Source organism: Monomorium pharaonis, chromosome 1 (assembly GCF_013373865.1).
Source record: "Monomorium pharaonis isolate MP-MQ-018 chromosome 1, ASM1337386v2, whole genome shotgun sequence".
Taxonomy (NCBI): Eukaryota; Metazoa; Arthropoda; class Insecta; order Hymenoptera; family Formicidae; genus Monomorium; species Monomorium pharaonis.
This window is the reverse complement of record NC_050467.1, coordinates 20808909-20824469: the sequence shown is the minus strand read 5'-3', so window position 1 is coordinate 20824469 and position 15561 is coordinate 20808909. Positions and strand designations below refer to the sequence as shown.

At 36.3% G+C, this 15561-nt stretch overlaps 1 protein-coding gene across 7 annotated transcripts in view; it reads left to right on the top strand.

The window, feature by feature from the left end:
• LOC105834520 (nucleolysin TIAR) overlaps positions 1-15561 on the top strand; it is a 532534-nt gene that overhangs the window by 420863 nt on the left and 96110 nt on the right. For all 7 annotated transcript variants that reach the window (XM_036295522.1, XM_036295524.1, XM_036295523.1 and 4 more), the window contains one exon: positions 13746-13833. In XM_036295522.1, coding sequence (XP_036151415.1) covers positions 13746-13833 — 88 coding nt within the window. The remainder of the gene's footprint in view (positions 1-13745; positions 13834-15561) is intronic.

Genomic DNA, 15561 nt, shown 5'->3' with positions numbered 1-15561 from the left:
GCGCTCAACGTCGCTCACGGATCACCTAAAAACTCTCATTGCGAGAGGAATGGATCGCTCTTACTTTAACTTCGATGACAATTATACTGTCTAATGGACGATATGAGATTAACAAAGAGATTACATCTGTCTTGGATATCACGTTATTAAGATACGTTTTAACTTTTTTTTACTTAAAAAATTTTTATTAGGATGACCACTAAATCTATTTTGCTGTTTCATACTTATAAGAAATAAACAAACAAATTAAAATAACACGTCGACTTCGATGAGCAATCTTTCGAGCATCAACCATAGGTTTGCAAGTTTGACAACACAGATCGTACAAGTTCTTTGAAACATCATGACAACTTAGGGCTCAGGGCTTTAGTAGCGGGGTTTGTAAGATACATCTCAATCCAGGAAGTTACCAAGCAGTCTCGGTACGGCTACTACGGCCGCTCGCATAAGTTTCTGAGTTGGCCGTCCATTAGTTAATTGTGGTTTCCGGATCAGGATTCTGCCAGACATCGCGTGTCTTTACGACAAATTGCTAAGAGAAAGCGGTTTAAGAGCGTATGCCGCTCGTGTACTATGGCGGAGGGGGTATGAGGGTGAGAGTACGAGGATAGGCCGACTGAAGTGATGTCGTACGCTGGGGTAAGTTTGACGATCTCCGCATACCACGTTGCTGATCAATGCAAGTAATCAGTCTTGCCGCGAATACCCCGACATGACAGCGCAGCCATCTCGAACTTCACGACGTTGCTCTCTGTTCTCAATTTCAACCTCCTCTTATCGATGACCCACCATCTACCGTTACGCAAACTTTTCTGATCGTTCTAGTTACCGAGGCTCCGAAGAAGGGACGCCCGAGACTCGCGCGGAAACGCTGCTATCCGTTGTTATCGCCGTGGGCGCAGACTTCCACTTCTCTGAAAAAAATTACGATGCACTCGTGGGCATCCGAGAGAAAATAATGGCGATTTATTATCCAGAAGATTGACGTTCCATGCTGTTAACGGTTCTGGCGAGTAAAATCACGATGGCGGAAGCTCAATGCTCCGAAAGATGATATTACATCTATCATTATTCTTTAGCGTTTATTTTCTTGTTTAAATATCTGAAAAATCCATTCAGTATATTAATTATGTAATGTTCTCTCTATTTATCTAAATTTTTCTTCAGTATTACTTTACGTTTCCAGAGGGAAACTGATCAAAGCGTAACAAAATTTTTGCCACGTATAAAAGAAAGCTTTAAATAAATAAACGCATACGGTGAATACTTGTCTTTACCGAAAATCCAATTTGAGAGAAATGTGCTCGCATGGAAATACGATAAACTCTCAAAAATATCGCAAGGTTGTCCTTTCTTCGACACAACGAATAAACTAGCAGTGATTTTCCATCGCGATGAATAAATTGGTAATCGAGTTATCGGGATTCGGAGTCGATGGAGGTGGAAGAAATTCGAAATCCATTCAGTCAAAGTGGCGGTGCTGGCCTCGGGTACACCAGCCGTGTCAGAAAACTCACGCCGATGGGGATAACGCCCTCTCCAAGACGATAATGTTGCAAATTTATATTCCGAAGGCGATCGAGCAAAGCTGCTGAATGTGCACTCTTGGCCGCGACTGGTCTGCCCTTCTCAGAATGCCACTCCCACCCCTCCTAAACCACTTCTTTTGCGTCTTTTTCTTCGTTTTCTCTCGCTCCTTCTCGCCTTTCATATCTTTTGTGCATGCCATACAGCTCGATGATGTTCGACATCTTGTCGTCAATCACAAAGTGACAATCAATTTTTCATATTACAATTTTCTGTTCTCTGCAGCTTTCTCGATTCCCGCCGCAGTAAAGCAAAAGCGTACTACTACAGGACATTTTAACATGCTTTCACATTACGTAATAGATTCGTACATTGTTGAATTTAGTGATGGCTTTATGTAACTATTATTTTTTATATAATTCGTTTTTTTTTAATAATATAACGCATTCATAATAAGCAATGTTGAAATGTAGACTAATTAACTTTATTATTGCATATCAATATGTAATAATTTTTTTTTATTTTTTAAAAAATTTGATAAGAGTTGCGTTTGTTTCATTACATAAATGTTTCCTAGTTTTCAAGTAGAAGGCAAACATTTACTTCGGTCAATATCGCTTATGAAACTACCATCCAATATCAATTTAAAAAATTCGAGTTTATATTTTTGATTAAAAATAAAATTGCTGAAAAATTGAGTTTACATATTTTTTATTGAAAATTAAATTGTTATTAGTACATAATACTTAAAAAATGTTTAAATTAGCATTTATGTTTTTATAAATTTTTGTAGGTTTGTTTTGTAGACTTTTGCTTTTTTTTATATAACTAAATACATTTTTAAGTTTTTATACTCCACAATTCTTAACTTATAGTAAATCTCTATTCATTCTAAGATCAAGTTTAATTCTACAAATCACGATAAAATGACTTAAATATTTCTCTATTTATCGAAAGTGTAAAAAACATAGGAACAGTCGGAATAGTCATTAACGTTTTCGCGCGGTTTGTAGTAATTATAAAGCATACAAAGCTCATATTTACTGTAAGTAAGGTTAGTCGCATCAATCTTCTTGAAAACAATCAGTTCGCAATTAGTCCTTCTGAAATGCTGCCATATTGCATCTAGGCAGACATACCTATTTTGCCTACTTCTACATATCCGCCAGGTTACATTGCTTTCTGTAGATAGTAAATGGTGCATTTACACGAGTCATTTATCACGTGATATTTAGCTTGGCAGCGTTTCAGTTAACTTTGAAATTTAAGTCCATACTACGGAATATTATTAACGGTTTAGTAACGTGTCATTTATCAAATCGCTTAATGTAAGTATTAATCTTCTCCCCTTCGGCGAGCAATAATATGAAAATGGTACTACTTCGCGGTAGTTATGTTGTTGTTACTTGTAATTAAGCCCTGTGGCGAGCATTAGAATTTGATGATCCGTGATTCTACCTGCTTTACGTTAACTATATATAGTACAGTTAGTCGCTTAAAGGCATAAATTCTGCTACGGAAGGTATGCTATATAGAATATATTCATATAAATTGAACGATCCGATCATATTTTACATTTGCCAATGTTTAAATATCACGACTTGTTTAAATGACAATTAGACAATTATTTACTTTTTATATTATGAAAAGAGCAAGTATATATACATATGATGTGTGGCTGTGTTTGCATTATATATACATGTGTAATAATATATACCTTTATGCAAATATGATTTTTTCGCTGTTTTTTTTTCTTAATTATTATATCTTACATTAGTGATTTAAGCTCTGATTGTTGTTGGTGTATAATTCTGAATTTTATCATATATGATCGTTTATATAGACTATATCTCAATGTTGATATACCTAATAACTCCGGCAGCTTCCTGTGTGTATGGATATTCTAATTATACACTCGTCATTCATTCTATATACACGTCGCGTTTAAACGCGACCACTCGAGAATTTCCTCGCAAAGGGAATGGCCGACAGTGATGATTAGTCTTATGAATAATAAACTTGTATAAATGGCAATGGTAACGCGAACTCCGAATCAATCGGTGAATTAAATCTATTGTTTCGAATCTAGATATTACTTTGACGTCACTAGAGATTTTGACAACATACCTCTCGAATCAACCCCCTTCTTCTTTTTAAAATAGAAAATAAATTATTGAATTAATAAACTAATAAACAGAGAAGGTCGTGCACAGAAAATGCAACATAAAAAGAGATATCTCAAGTATTAACATCTTCGAGTATTTTATTTATCGTCGATGTAAACTGCGTCGATTTCACGATCCAACTCATTCGCCGTTACAGTCGTCGCCACATCTTTCTTTTCGATCTACTCTTAGTAATTGAACGCTGCTTAAGGCATCATTCGACATCCATCGGCAAAAAAGCTCTCTTGCCAATATCTCACCGACGCCGATGCGTCCGCACGACATCCCGCTAAGCGGCGTCCGCAAAAGCTGCCGTCGGTGGTTTCTACGAGTTTTTAGCCTGTCTAGATCGATAGGAACGCCCGAACCAGTGTCGAAGGGGCTGTTGGGAGGATGGTATGAGATGGGCGTAGGGAGGTGGGACGGATGCGAATGGGTTGAGAAGTAGTGGACGCCTCCCCCTCCCCCCCGCCACTTTGTGCTGCATCGACATGAATTTGTATCCCTCCGGAGCTGCCGGCTACCATTCTCACTTCTCTTTCTCTCACTGCTGTGTTCTCATCGACGCAACCCGGTCTCTTTTTCTCGTTCTCTTGTTCGCTCTTCGCCGTCCCGCGTCATCCCGCCCCGAAAAGCTCCAGCAGCTTGCGGAACCCAGCCATCAAGTAAAAATACATCACGTTCGGCCGATCCCAAGAGCGAGTCGACACCCCGAATATCAAGAGCGATCCTTTCAGATCAACGTGCCATCGGTTTAACGATTTTCCTTTTTGTCGCTTTAGCTGCGCAGGTGATTTTTAAAGCGACCTTCGGGAACGGTGACAGTAACACGCTCGAGCTTTTTTCACGTGTCACGTATTTGCTCATGCGAGCGTACCGCTGGCCGCAGGCGTGCCTGGACTTCATCAAACGATGAACGATCAGCAGTGTCGTATTAATGTATTAATGTATCTTAACATATTCGGTTGTCATTAAAATGTGAGACGGGCATGTGACTAGAAATAATTTAGAAATATAATTTTAACCAATTTTTTAATTAATATAACCTAGAAGTAAAATTTGCATCATATTAAAGACATGTTTTAAAATTAAAAAAGTTAATATTTTAATAACTAGTAAAACAGAATAAAAGTCTCGTATATACATATATGAAACAAATTTTTATCGCGTATACACAGTCGAAGCGATACAGTACGAGTCTTGTATTCTTGATTACTATTTCAGGAAAAATTTCACTTTGCTCTAGGACGTGGTAAATTCTTGTGATGTATAAAATGCATGAGTTTAATAGCTGCATAGCAAACACATTCTCTACATCTCGACGCGAACGCGCACCAATGTGATTATGTCTGTGTATACCACGCGAGTCATGCACAACTGCAGAATTCATATTATTAGTCAATTATTTCCAAGCATTGTCCCGCAATGCAATCTAGTGCATATGGGAATAACGCGTTTCTGTGCATACAATTATGCGACATTATTATAATATTATGATGTAATATATCTAAAACTCTGGGCACCGCTTTGCGTAGTTATTTTACATATTGCCGCGGAAAAGTTTGCAAACAAGGGATACATAGAAATGCGGATAAATAAGCGGAACGCCTCTGCTACGCGTAATCAGAAAATGTGCCGCGCTAACCCATCCATTCACTTTGTTCATATCTCAACTTTCTCTCTCTCTCTCTCTCTCTCTCTCTCTCTTGCACGGTGTAAATATGTAGCGACGCTTAATCACGTTTCACGAAAGTTCCGCTCACAGCGTCGAAGCATCCTATCGGTTTGTCATCCGAGGACGACGCCATTGTGTAACAATACTTCGGTAGTAACTCGCCGCCACCCTTACTTGCTAACCATCTCTCGGAAACCAATCCCCCTGTCCCCTCTTCGAGTACCACATCCCCCGGTACTTGCAGGCTGAATACGCTGGCGGATAGAACGTATCCATAATGCGACGAGCTTAGCGCGCGCGTGTTAGGATCGTCCCGGTACAACCGGGCAGATTGAGGCTTAGAGCAACGGCAAACAGCATCAATTTGGCATCGCGCCACCACGCACGCTGATGGATACACGATAGGTGTATGTGCGTGTAACATACAAACGTACGGAAATCCTTACGCACACGCACTTTAGATGCTGTATCGCGCAGACCATTTAATTAAGCCGATACAATGTAAACGAGACTGGTTCACGGTAACATTCATCGGTAATCATTCGATGCTCGTTAATATCATTGTCGTTGTAATTTTCTATCTCACTTCGATAATGGTTCCATAAAGGCTGGGTATGCCTCTGGAATTAGAGAGGGTTCGTGACTGCAGCGGTCGCGTATTGGCTTTGCGACTGTTGACAGATAAACTTCTACCCGCGCATAGGCAGCACGATGAATAAAACATGCGGGATACGGTTTACATTTGGCTGTGGAACTAATTGTGACGCGATAGGCCAACAAGCTAATCATTTATGAGGCTCAGGCATCCAACTTGACGTTCGCTTCTCCGTACGTAGAGTGATACGTAAATCGTGCTGTTTTTCCGCTTCGCCGCTACGCCATCGGATTCCATCGAAATAAGAAATAATCGACCCCAATTTGCGACCGGCACAATTCCAACTTTACGCGTGACCATAACTCGAAATGGCCCTTTCAACTAAGGATTTACGTGCCCGTATACTTGTGTATAGGTACGTTGTACGCACGTTATGCATCGGGCACAGCTTGAGTTTGAGCTCCGGTTGGCCAACGGGTCACTTCCCTTAACCGCTGCCCCTCTTGAACTATTTAATTAAGCTGATTCCATACACAGGCGAGAATGAAACACAAGCGGAACTCGCGAATTCCATTTATGCGAGACGATTTCACGCTATTGTTTCGTCAATATTCATCATCATGATTGTACGGGGGATGGATAGGCGCGGTGGCAATGAAAATGATCGGTGAAGGTCTGCTTGGGGAGTATCGACGGGCAAAATCCGACGTGCAACGTAGCAACGGCAATTCGGGCGCTATCTACGCTCGTCTAGGGACAATGCATCATGCATCCCGTTGCTGCAGGTACGCCGGTGAACCTTGCACAGCCAGTACACACCGGCTGCAGCACAGTTTGAGCTATGCATTGGCCAATATGTCGTTCATCCCCTAAATCACGACGATTTACAGTTGAGCCTGGACGCGCTATCGATGCCGGCTTGTGTATACGTAATCTACGCTCTTTCGCCTGTCACGGGACTGACGAAATAAAAACTGTTGGGAAAAATTCGTTGTGCGTAACGATTCTAGTCTTCCCTTTGCTATGACACGTTGCACACCACCGAACAAATTGCTCATATTTTTGTCTACCAATCATGTACCAAGAACGATATAGCATGTCAAGAATGTCACATCTGTATTAATATTTATTCCTTATCATTTAAAAAGTTGCGCTTATAAGACTATGTATTAAATGCCTTAATAATATTTCAATTTTAATGATTAACCTTTATGCTTAACTTGCGAGAATACAGAAAATAACATACTGACAAGTACAATCACAAAGTGTCATTATTGTGCGGTTATTAATGCTTTCAATTTGTAATATAATTATGAATACATCAAAATGATACAGTATCTCTTGGTTAATATTTTTAGTGCAACTGTCAAAGATTATTAACGCGATAATAATTAAATCTAGTCTAGATTTCCATGAATAGTGGCATACGCGTTTTATTTAATATTTTATTCATTACATGATTTTATTCCGTATATTTGAATATCATGTATATTTTTTATTTTAATGATATTCATAACATGTATTTTCTTACATTCTTTCTATTAATATTTATACAAGTTTATGTTAATTATTACAATAATTATTACAATGTAATTTCTTACAAATGTTAATATTAAATCATACTTGTAATAATATAAACAAAGAATTTAAAAGTTAATTGAATAAAAGAAAAAAATTTTGTTCAAAAAAATATAATAACGATTACTGGTTGTCAATGATCAAAATTGATAGTGAAATGTTGCCGTGTAAATTAATCTTTAATTAAAAATTCGATTCATCTTCTATTCAATTCTGTTCAATCGCCGTTATTTCCTCCATATCGCTGCCCATCGGTATTAATCAAATAAAACATTCACTTCTCTATATATTTAAAAAATGCCTAGTTCGCACATTCTATTTATTGTGCATTCGCGCAGAAAAATTCTTGTACCAAAAACAGCAGCTCTAAAGTACCTTCGAGAGACAACCCGGTTAAAATCCCCAATAGAGTGCGAGACAGCTGGTTATTACCGACCACGAGAAAAGAGCGAGTCCTGCTAGTAGAGGCTTATAGAAAGAAGGATTTGATCAGTGGTGAATACATATATGTATGTTGAACATACAATCGCTAATCAAAAACAACCTCTATCAACGTCACTTTTACTAGAATTTATAATTTATAATAATTCTTTGATTTGATATACTCTATTAATATAAAAATATTTAATATATTTTTGGTATTTACATATTAGATGTTACGACAAAACGATTTTATGATAATAATTCAGATGCAATAAAACTTATATTGCTTAGATTAAAATGATCCAGAAAGTCTGATTAAAAAATTATATGTATAACATATTGTGGAATGTGCTAAAGTACAGAATTGCTTGCAGTAATCTACATTTTATATAGATATATTATAAAACGAAGATGCTTCCGCAGTATTTAGCAGACGTGTTGCATTTACATAATGCAACGAAGGCAACGAAATGGCTATCTAATCGGGAAAATAGGCTAACATGTAAATGTCAGTGTGAAAATGTAGATATTGTGCATTATGTTATGTATAATGTCGTATGTATATTCTCTCGGTAACTCAGACATCTATTGAAATACAGATCTATTGTAATTCAATATACTTTAAATGTTACGACTTTAATGTTGAAACGTGTTTTACATATATTTGTGAAACACGCTCTATTAATTTGTTGACGTGTATTAGCAATTCCGCATTTTTGTCGTCAAACATGTCACAAATTCTATAACGAAATGTCAATAATACGATATGATAGCATCGGGAATTGAAATTCTCGTCTGAGAACATCTCTGTGATATCAACGCCTGTTATATAATACTCTGATAGAGAGCGATACGATCCTCTACGCGACCTGTAAATAGACTAGTAGAGTTACACACCGATACTATATCTCACCAGCCTACCCTGAAATGTTATTAAGCCATATTACACATCTAGTATTTCGCGGCTATTAGCGACCGAGAACGTTATTCACCTCGAGTGCGCAAGCCTACGTTAAACACTGTCAGGCTTCGGAAACGTAATTTGAAATTGATGTGTGCCTGGGAAACGCAAGATGGTACCTTTATTTATATTCACCGGTCAAAACAATTAAACGTAACCGAGCAGAATATAATGTACGAACGGCATTTGCATCAGTCGGCTCGTATCAGCTGACTCACATTTTCCAGTACTAAACCGAATTCAAATCTTACGAGCAGCACGTGCACCCGAAAATACCGCCAGTTCTGGGAGCGGTCATCCAAACCGAAATTCGATTGTATTCACTTCGCTAGGTTTTCACCGCATGGAGAATTAATAGAGGTTTCCATTGGCGGTAGAGGCGCCATCCTCGGCTACAGGGCATATTTTCTCTCGTGCACGGGAGTGCGTGCAAGTCGTATGGCCCGTTTCGAGGTACAGTAAATCAACATTTCACCGTTGTCCCGCGAAATTAAGGAAACCCTTGATCTACGGGCCATCCACGCTCGATTCCTGATCTATGGCGTGGCCTGGACTTTTGTGTGTCCACCCCCACATTGTCCCGCTTCAATGGATCTCGCTACTGTGCCCCGGTCTCGCGCTCGTATTCGTTTCTTTCCTATTTTCTCTCCATCTTTTACCTCCGAAACTGTCGGGGGATCTATTCACTTTCCTGGCCCGCGTGAAATTGTCAAAAGACACGCTACAATTTCGTGAATAAATTTAAATCAAATATTATTTGAAGGATTGCATTTTAGAATTTTTTTTCACATAATGTGAATTTGCAAATATAAATAGCAATCAATGTTGTATGAAAATAAAGTTTTTTTTTTTTTTTTTTTTAGAAGATTTATTCTTTCAATTATAGATTATAGCTAAAATTTAGAAAGAATGTTAATACATGTGCAAAATTGTTTTCCATATTTTAGTTATTTCAACTAACAATAGATTAAATTTAGAGAAAGTTATATATGTTTTGCGCATACATAAAAAAATTTTTATAGAACGTAACAGAATAACTAATTCAACAATAATTAGACTTAAATTTAATGGAACAAATTTATCATAATAATTTTTCAATATACCAAGGTATCCGATAATGATTTTATAAAGTTTGACGTGTAATTCGACGTGTTTTATATGATATTGTAGTTGCTCATATTGTATTTTTTTAACATAAGTTATTTGAATATTAAAATTATTATACCACACAACACATCAAAATTGCTCGTCCTCAAATGTTAAATAAATACTTTTCAGAAAGACCGCTCTCTGTACATTCAAAATATACGACTTTTCCCAGTTATGCGCGTATTAAATAAGGAATTCATTTCGTAAAGAAAATCAAGCAACACGCTGCATGCAAAATTAAACGGCCTTCCCTTATTATTAGCTCAGCATACTTTCCCGTATGCAACTTGCATATACATGTCGTAAACATGCAATGTGCATACGTACACGCATGGCACGTGGTGCTGCTTCTATCACGATTTTTTGTAACCTTATTTCATAATGCATCAACGTTTAAACGTGATAATACGTCACGATTATAACGACGATGGTGACAATAATGATGTTTTATATCTACTATTGAAATTATCGTTATCGCTAACATCTATGATGGAAGTAACGCTCATTTCAAATGAAAGCATTACTCTGTCGACTGGTAGGCATGTAAAAGGGAGAGATGGGGAGAGGAATGGGAGAGAGCTGCAATAATAAATGGCGCTCCATTAGTCCCACTTTATTGAAAACCGTGGGCCACGTTTTAACCACTAGACGGTGGGCGAGCCATGACGTCATCATCGGAGATCCTTTAATGCTCGCATCTTTTTCATGCTGCGCCTTTTCTGTATTCACCTGAACCATATTTCAACAAACCTTCTCCCTACGAAATCGGATTTTGCCAACTATTTATTACCAAATAATAATAAATTCGATGGATTTTGTAAAATTTTGTTGAAAGCAAATTGATTTTAAAACCACCTTTCATTTAAGATTCTTTTTAGTGAAATTACGTGATATTTGATCTTTCTTGATTCAGGGGAAAGATTTCAGTCTTTTTAATCCTTTTGAGCTATATGAATGCGATGCTCGCTGAAAAATTCAGCAGACAAGAAAAATGCATGGATAATTTAATCAACTAAGAAACCTGCAGCGTGGGGATGAAAAGAACTGTGTCAAGTAAGACGTTCCATGAAATTTTGCCTTAACAATATTTATCAATGGCAAAGAAACCTTACTTATAATCAGAAAAAGACGCTCAAGTATCGGAATATTTATTAACATTATTGGCACGTATATAAAAATAATTTTAATTCTGATTTTATAAACATTTGTCACAACATTATATATTGTACACAAAATTTTCAAATACATAATACGCTATTTTCAGAAAACAAAGCTATACAAAATAGTTTATATTATGACAACATCTATTGATATATTGGATATATTACTTGGGATGAAAAACGAGCATAATATTTTCATATACGTGTCAAATTAAAGACGAACACTTTCAATTTTATTCTAGATCTTAAATTTCAAGAGGATATGAAGAGAAACTTTATTATTGATACAGAACAATTGCACGGGAATCTCGGAACCAAATAAACTTTCATCAATTTCCTGTTGATATCCTAATAGTATCAAGATCCTGGCACAATGCGACAGTGTCGACTGAATTGGTCGGAAAGGAAGAAGATGATGAGGATCGGACTAATTTACAAGAATGGACCACTGTGTGTGCCCACCGGAACCTCCAACCGGCAAGGATAGGCTATCAAACCGATTGTAATCAGACCACCCTCCGTCTCCAACAGTCCACTTCTACTTTACTCTTCTATACTTTCCAACGATGGCATAGCCCCCGTTCAGAGTAACTGATGTCCCTGGTAGAGACCTTCCGACGGTAACTCGATTTTCGACTACTCGTCTTGATCTGTTCCTACATATCAGCGTGAATGAAACCGTATCGAGCCGGAGAGAGGATGTGGATAGGAGAAAGGTGAAACGAGAGACCAGAGAAGAGGAGCATATTTTATCGAGCCGATGCGAGGCTGTACCGCAACGCCACGACGTGCACTCGACCGCACGACCGTATGCGAATCGATAATTTATGCCCCCAAAAGCTCACTTCACACACCGTTTCGTTGCACTCATCCGACCGGCTCTAACCGTGGAATCGCACAGATTTTCGTGGAAGGAAAAAAACGGTATGCGTGATTAACGGAGATTACTGGCACTTCATTCGATAAAGTGGTTGAATTAACGTATTTAAAATAAATAAAGCGCGTCCTACTTGCAACAAGGCAGTACAATTAAGTAAAAATGGAATAAACAAAGCAGTTTATAAGAATATGTATGAGAGATCCGTATTTAAAGAGCATAAAATAACGCAACAAAAACATTAGCATTGTAACAAATCGGAGAATTTATTGTGCTTTTTGTTAAATAATGCAATTATTAAAATTACTGTAATTCCCAAAGCGATCACATTATTAATCTCAATCAGCGAAAGATGCAAATGCATTTAATACAAACACATCCCTGTATCAGAACATTTATAATCCAATCTTATCGAATAACATTAGCGTACATCATGTTGTATGATATACTGGCTTGAAAATTCAATGCAATATTTCTAAATTAATAAATGTTTGCGTAATATTATTTAACATAACATTATTCCGTAATCAATCATTATTACAAATTTTCATTTTCCTTCTTCAATGAATAACGATATTACTCCAGGCTGCTGCCAGTTTTATACATAAAAACTGTGTAATGATTTATAATTAATCATTACATTTCCACAAATTCGCGGATTCTATTTTTTGGTTTGCAATATAATCGGGCATACAAAATAGTTGTGATTAATAATTAATTATTAATAGTTATTCTCTGTTTCAACACACGTGTTCCACGTAGCATTTGTTCAAAAACAGCTACATTTAGTAATTATTTATCACATCGCTAACTGGTCTGTATTCATGGTCTGTATTCGGAAATTGTTTAATTAAGAATATGTCTTCATCAACCGTTATTTTCCGATGAGTTATTTTGAAATATCTATCTTAGAGGTTGCATCTTATGTATTATGAAAGATCTTCGATTGCCCGAATAGCATTCTCGCGCTAAGAGTAATTTTCTGCGATGTCTTCATTTTCTTTGTACTAAACCAGATATTTTAGATAGAATCATGACACTGTAGTGTTAGTAAAGAAAAGTACTCATTAACAATTTAATGAAGAAACATTCCGAAAACAGCTAAATGTATTATTTATTCAATGTATTGTTATTATAAATGTAAATCTTGCAGAGTGATAATATCTGACTTAAAACAAATTTGGTCAAGTGAGCAATACAAATTACATTACACGACATTTATTAAAATTTAATAAATTTTGTTAAAATTGCATCGTGATCTTTCGCACGGTTCTTTCTTTTTCTCCTGTATAAACATAAATATAATTTTTTTTTTTCAAATAAATGTCAGAGAAACACATTAATTAGTTCTCTATCAAGTTACTGAATTTTTATCTACATTTTTGGACTATTAATAGCGAAGCTTTATCATAAAGATAGGTTTTGGATATAAATTATAACAAAATGAATATTTCATATTTAGCTTTACATTCATTAAAACTTATAGTACACTCATTGCGGATATTAATAATGTTGAAATATAATCATTGTTTTCGATTAAATATTCTTTCGACAAAATACTATTTTATTATTCAATTTTGAAATATATTATAGTATTTTTTCTGTGAGTCTAATCATCTCTTTTTTTTATTTCAGAACACTATCACATATTTGTTGGGGACCTGAGCCCGGAGATCGAGACACATACCTTAAGGGAAGCGTTCTCAGCCTTCGGAGAGATCTCGTAAGTCTTCTTAATCTTGCTCATTAAAGACGACTTACTGTTCTACTAGAGTTATATGAGCGATAATATAATGTCACCATAAAACGATAACATAATATCACTAACGACCTCAAAGAGATGCAAAATAATTTAATCTTGGATCTATAAGGATCGGTACGAGTTTACGTACTTTAAGTTTATGTATTACTCTTTTTTTTATTCGGAATGTAGCTAATAATAATAAATAATTAATTACTTAATAAAATTTTATAAGATACATTGAAACATGTATAAAAAGTATTGAAGAAGAAATGTGCTTGTAGTAAAAAAAAAAAAAAAAAAAAAACATCAGAACTAAAGAAAAATATTTAACATCCTATACATAACAAACAGTATTAAAAAATATTGCAAATCTTTTACTCTGTATAGGATATTTAAGGTGTTCATATATATTTCATATGTTCAAATAGCTCTTCTTATCCTATCTACGATAATGAATGCAAAAAGTACTATAATATTTATATCGAAAATTTGCAAGTGCTTTTGCGGAGTCGCAAATATTATTCACAATCTTAACGCTTCCGGAAATGCAATTTATAAAAACGCAATACTAACCCGCGGCTCTTACTGAAGAAAAGCCACCGCGTTGGAAAACGTCAGTGCCGACAATAAATAGACATAATCAAATCCTTAGAAGTTGCAATAGAAGGAAATCCGGAATATTTCGTTTTATCAACCGGCTTCGCAAGTTTATTACACTTTTAACGACCTCGCCCTCTCGTCCTAACTGAGCTGTTTTACGAGTTTCCATCATCGTCCGACGTTTCATGATGCACCGACGCGAACAATAATAACGCATATCTCTGCGATCGCGCGGCAGCTACCACGAGTCCTGCGACCTTGCGCTCCGTTAAACTCGCCGGTCGATAGATGCACGACGATAATATCGCAAGCACCGATACCCTTCGAAGTCGGGCTTGAGCTGCGAGCTGGAAGTGAAGTCGCGTCAATCTCCGCAGTCTTGATCGATTGTATCGGTAAACCAGTAACGGTAAACCGTATGCATTTATGCAGCGGCAGAGCTAATTTGACACATTCCTACAGACACACCATTTAAAGAACATAATTAATCCTCCATGAGTTCACTGTCATTTATTGATAATAGATCAAACTCAAACGTTTTTCTCTTTTCTCAAGTGTTTCTTTTTTTTTATTAATACGGTTAATAATTTAAAATAATTGAACATAAAAGTTTGAAAATGTAAACTATATATATTTTTTTAAATTCTTGGTACATTCAAACATTTTAATGTACTTATTTTTAAAGCTGAGATTTATTGTTATTAATTATCATTTATTAATTATGTTTTTAAACATCTTATGTTCTCTTATCATTAATAGTCATTCTTATTATGCTATTATAAATAGACATAATTAAAAACTAAACTAAAAACTTGTAGGTGTAATTTGTAACGGACGGCCAATGAGAGACGGAATTGTGAACTTTAACGCGATCATGCTCTCAAATATTCAGATAATGAAAATTACCTTCACTTGTAAAAGTAAATTATCATACACATACACCAAGGATTCGTGGCAGTCTAAGAATAGGCATAATCAGCGGCAGAACTTCGATTTCGCAAGGAAATTACGTGAGCAAAACAAAAGGAACGTATTGAGCTTACATTTTGTGAGCATGCGAAGTGTCAGTAAGCCCGCGCTCTACATCGATTGTATCTGCAAACCAGT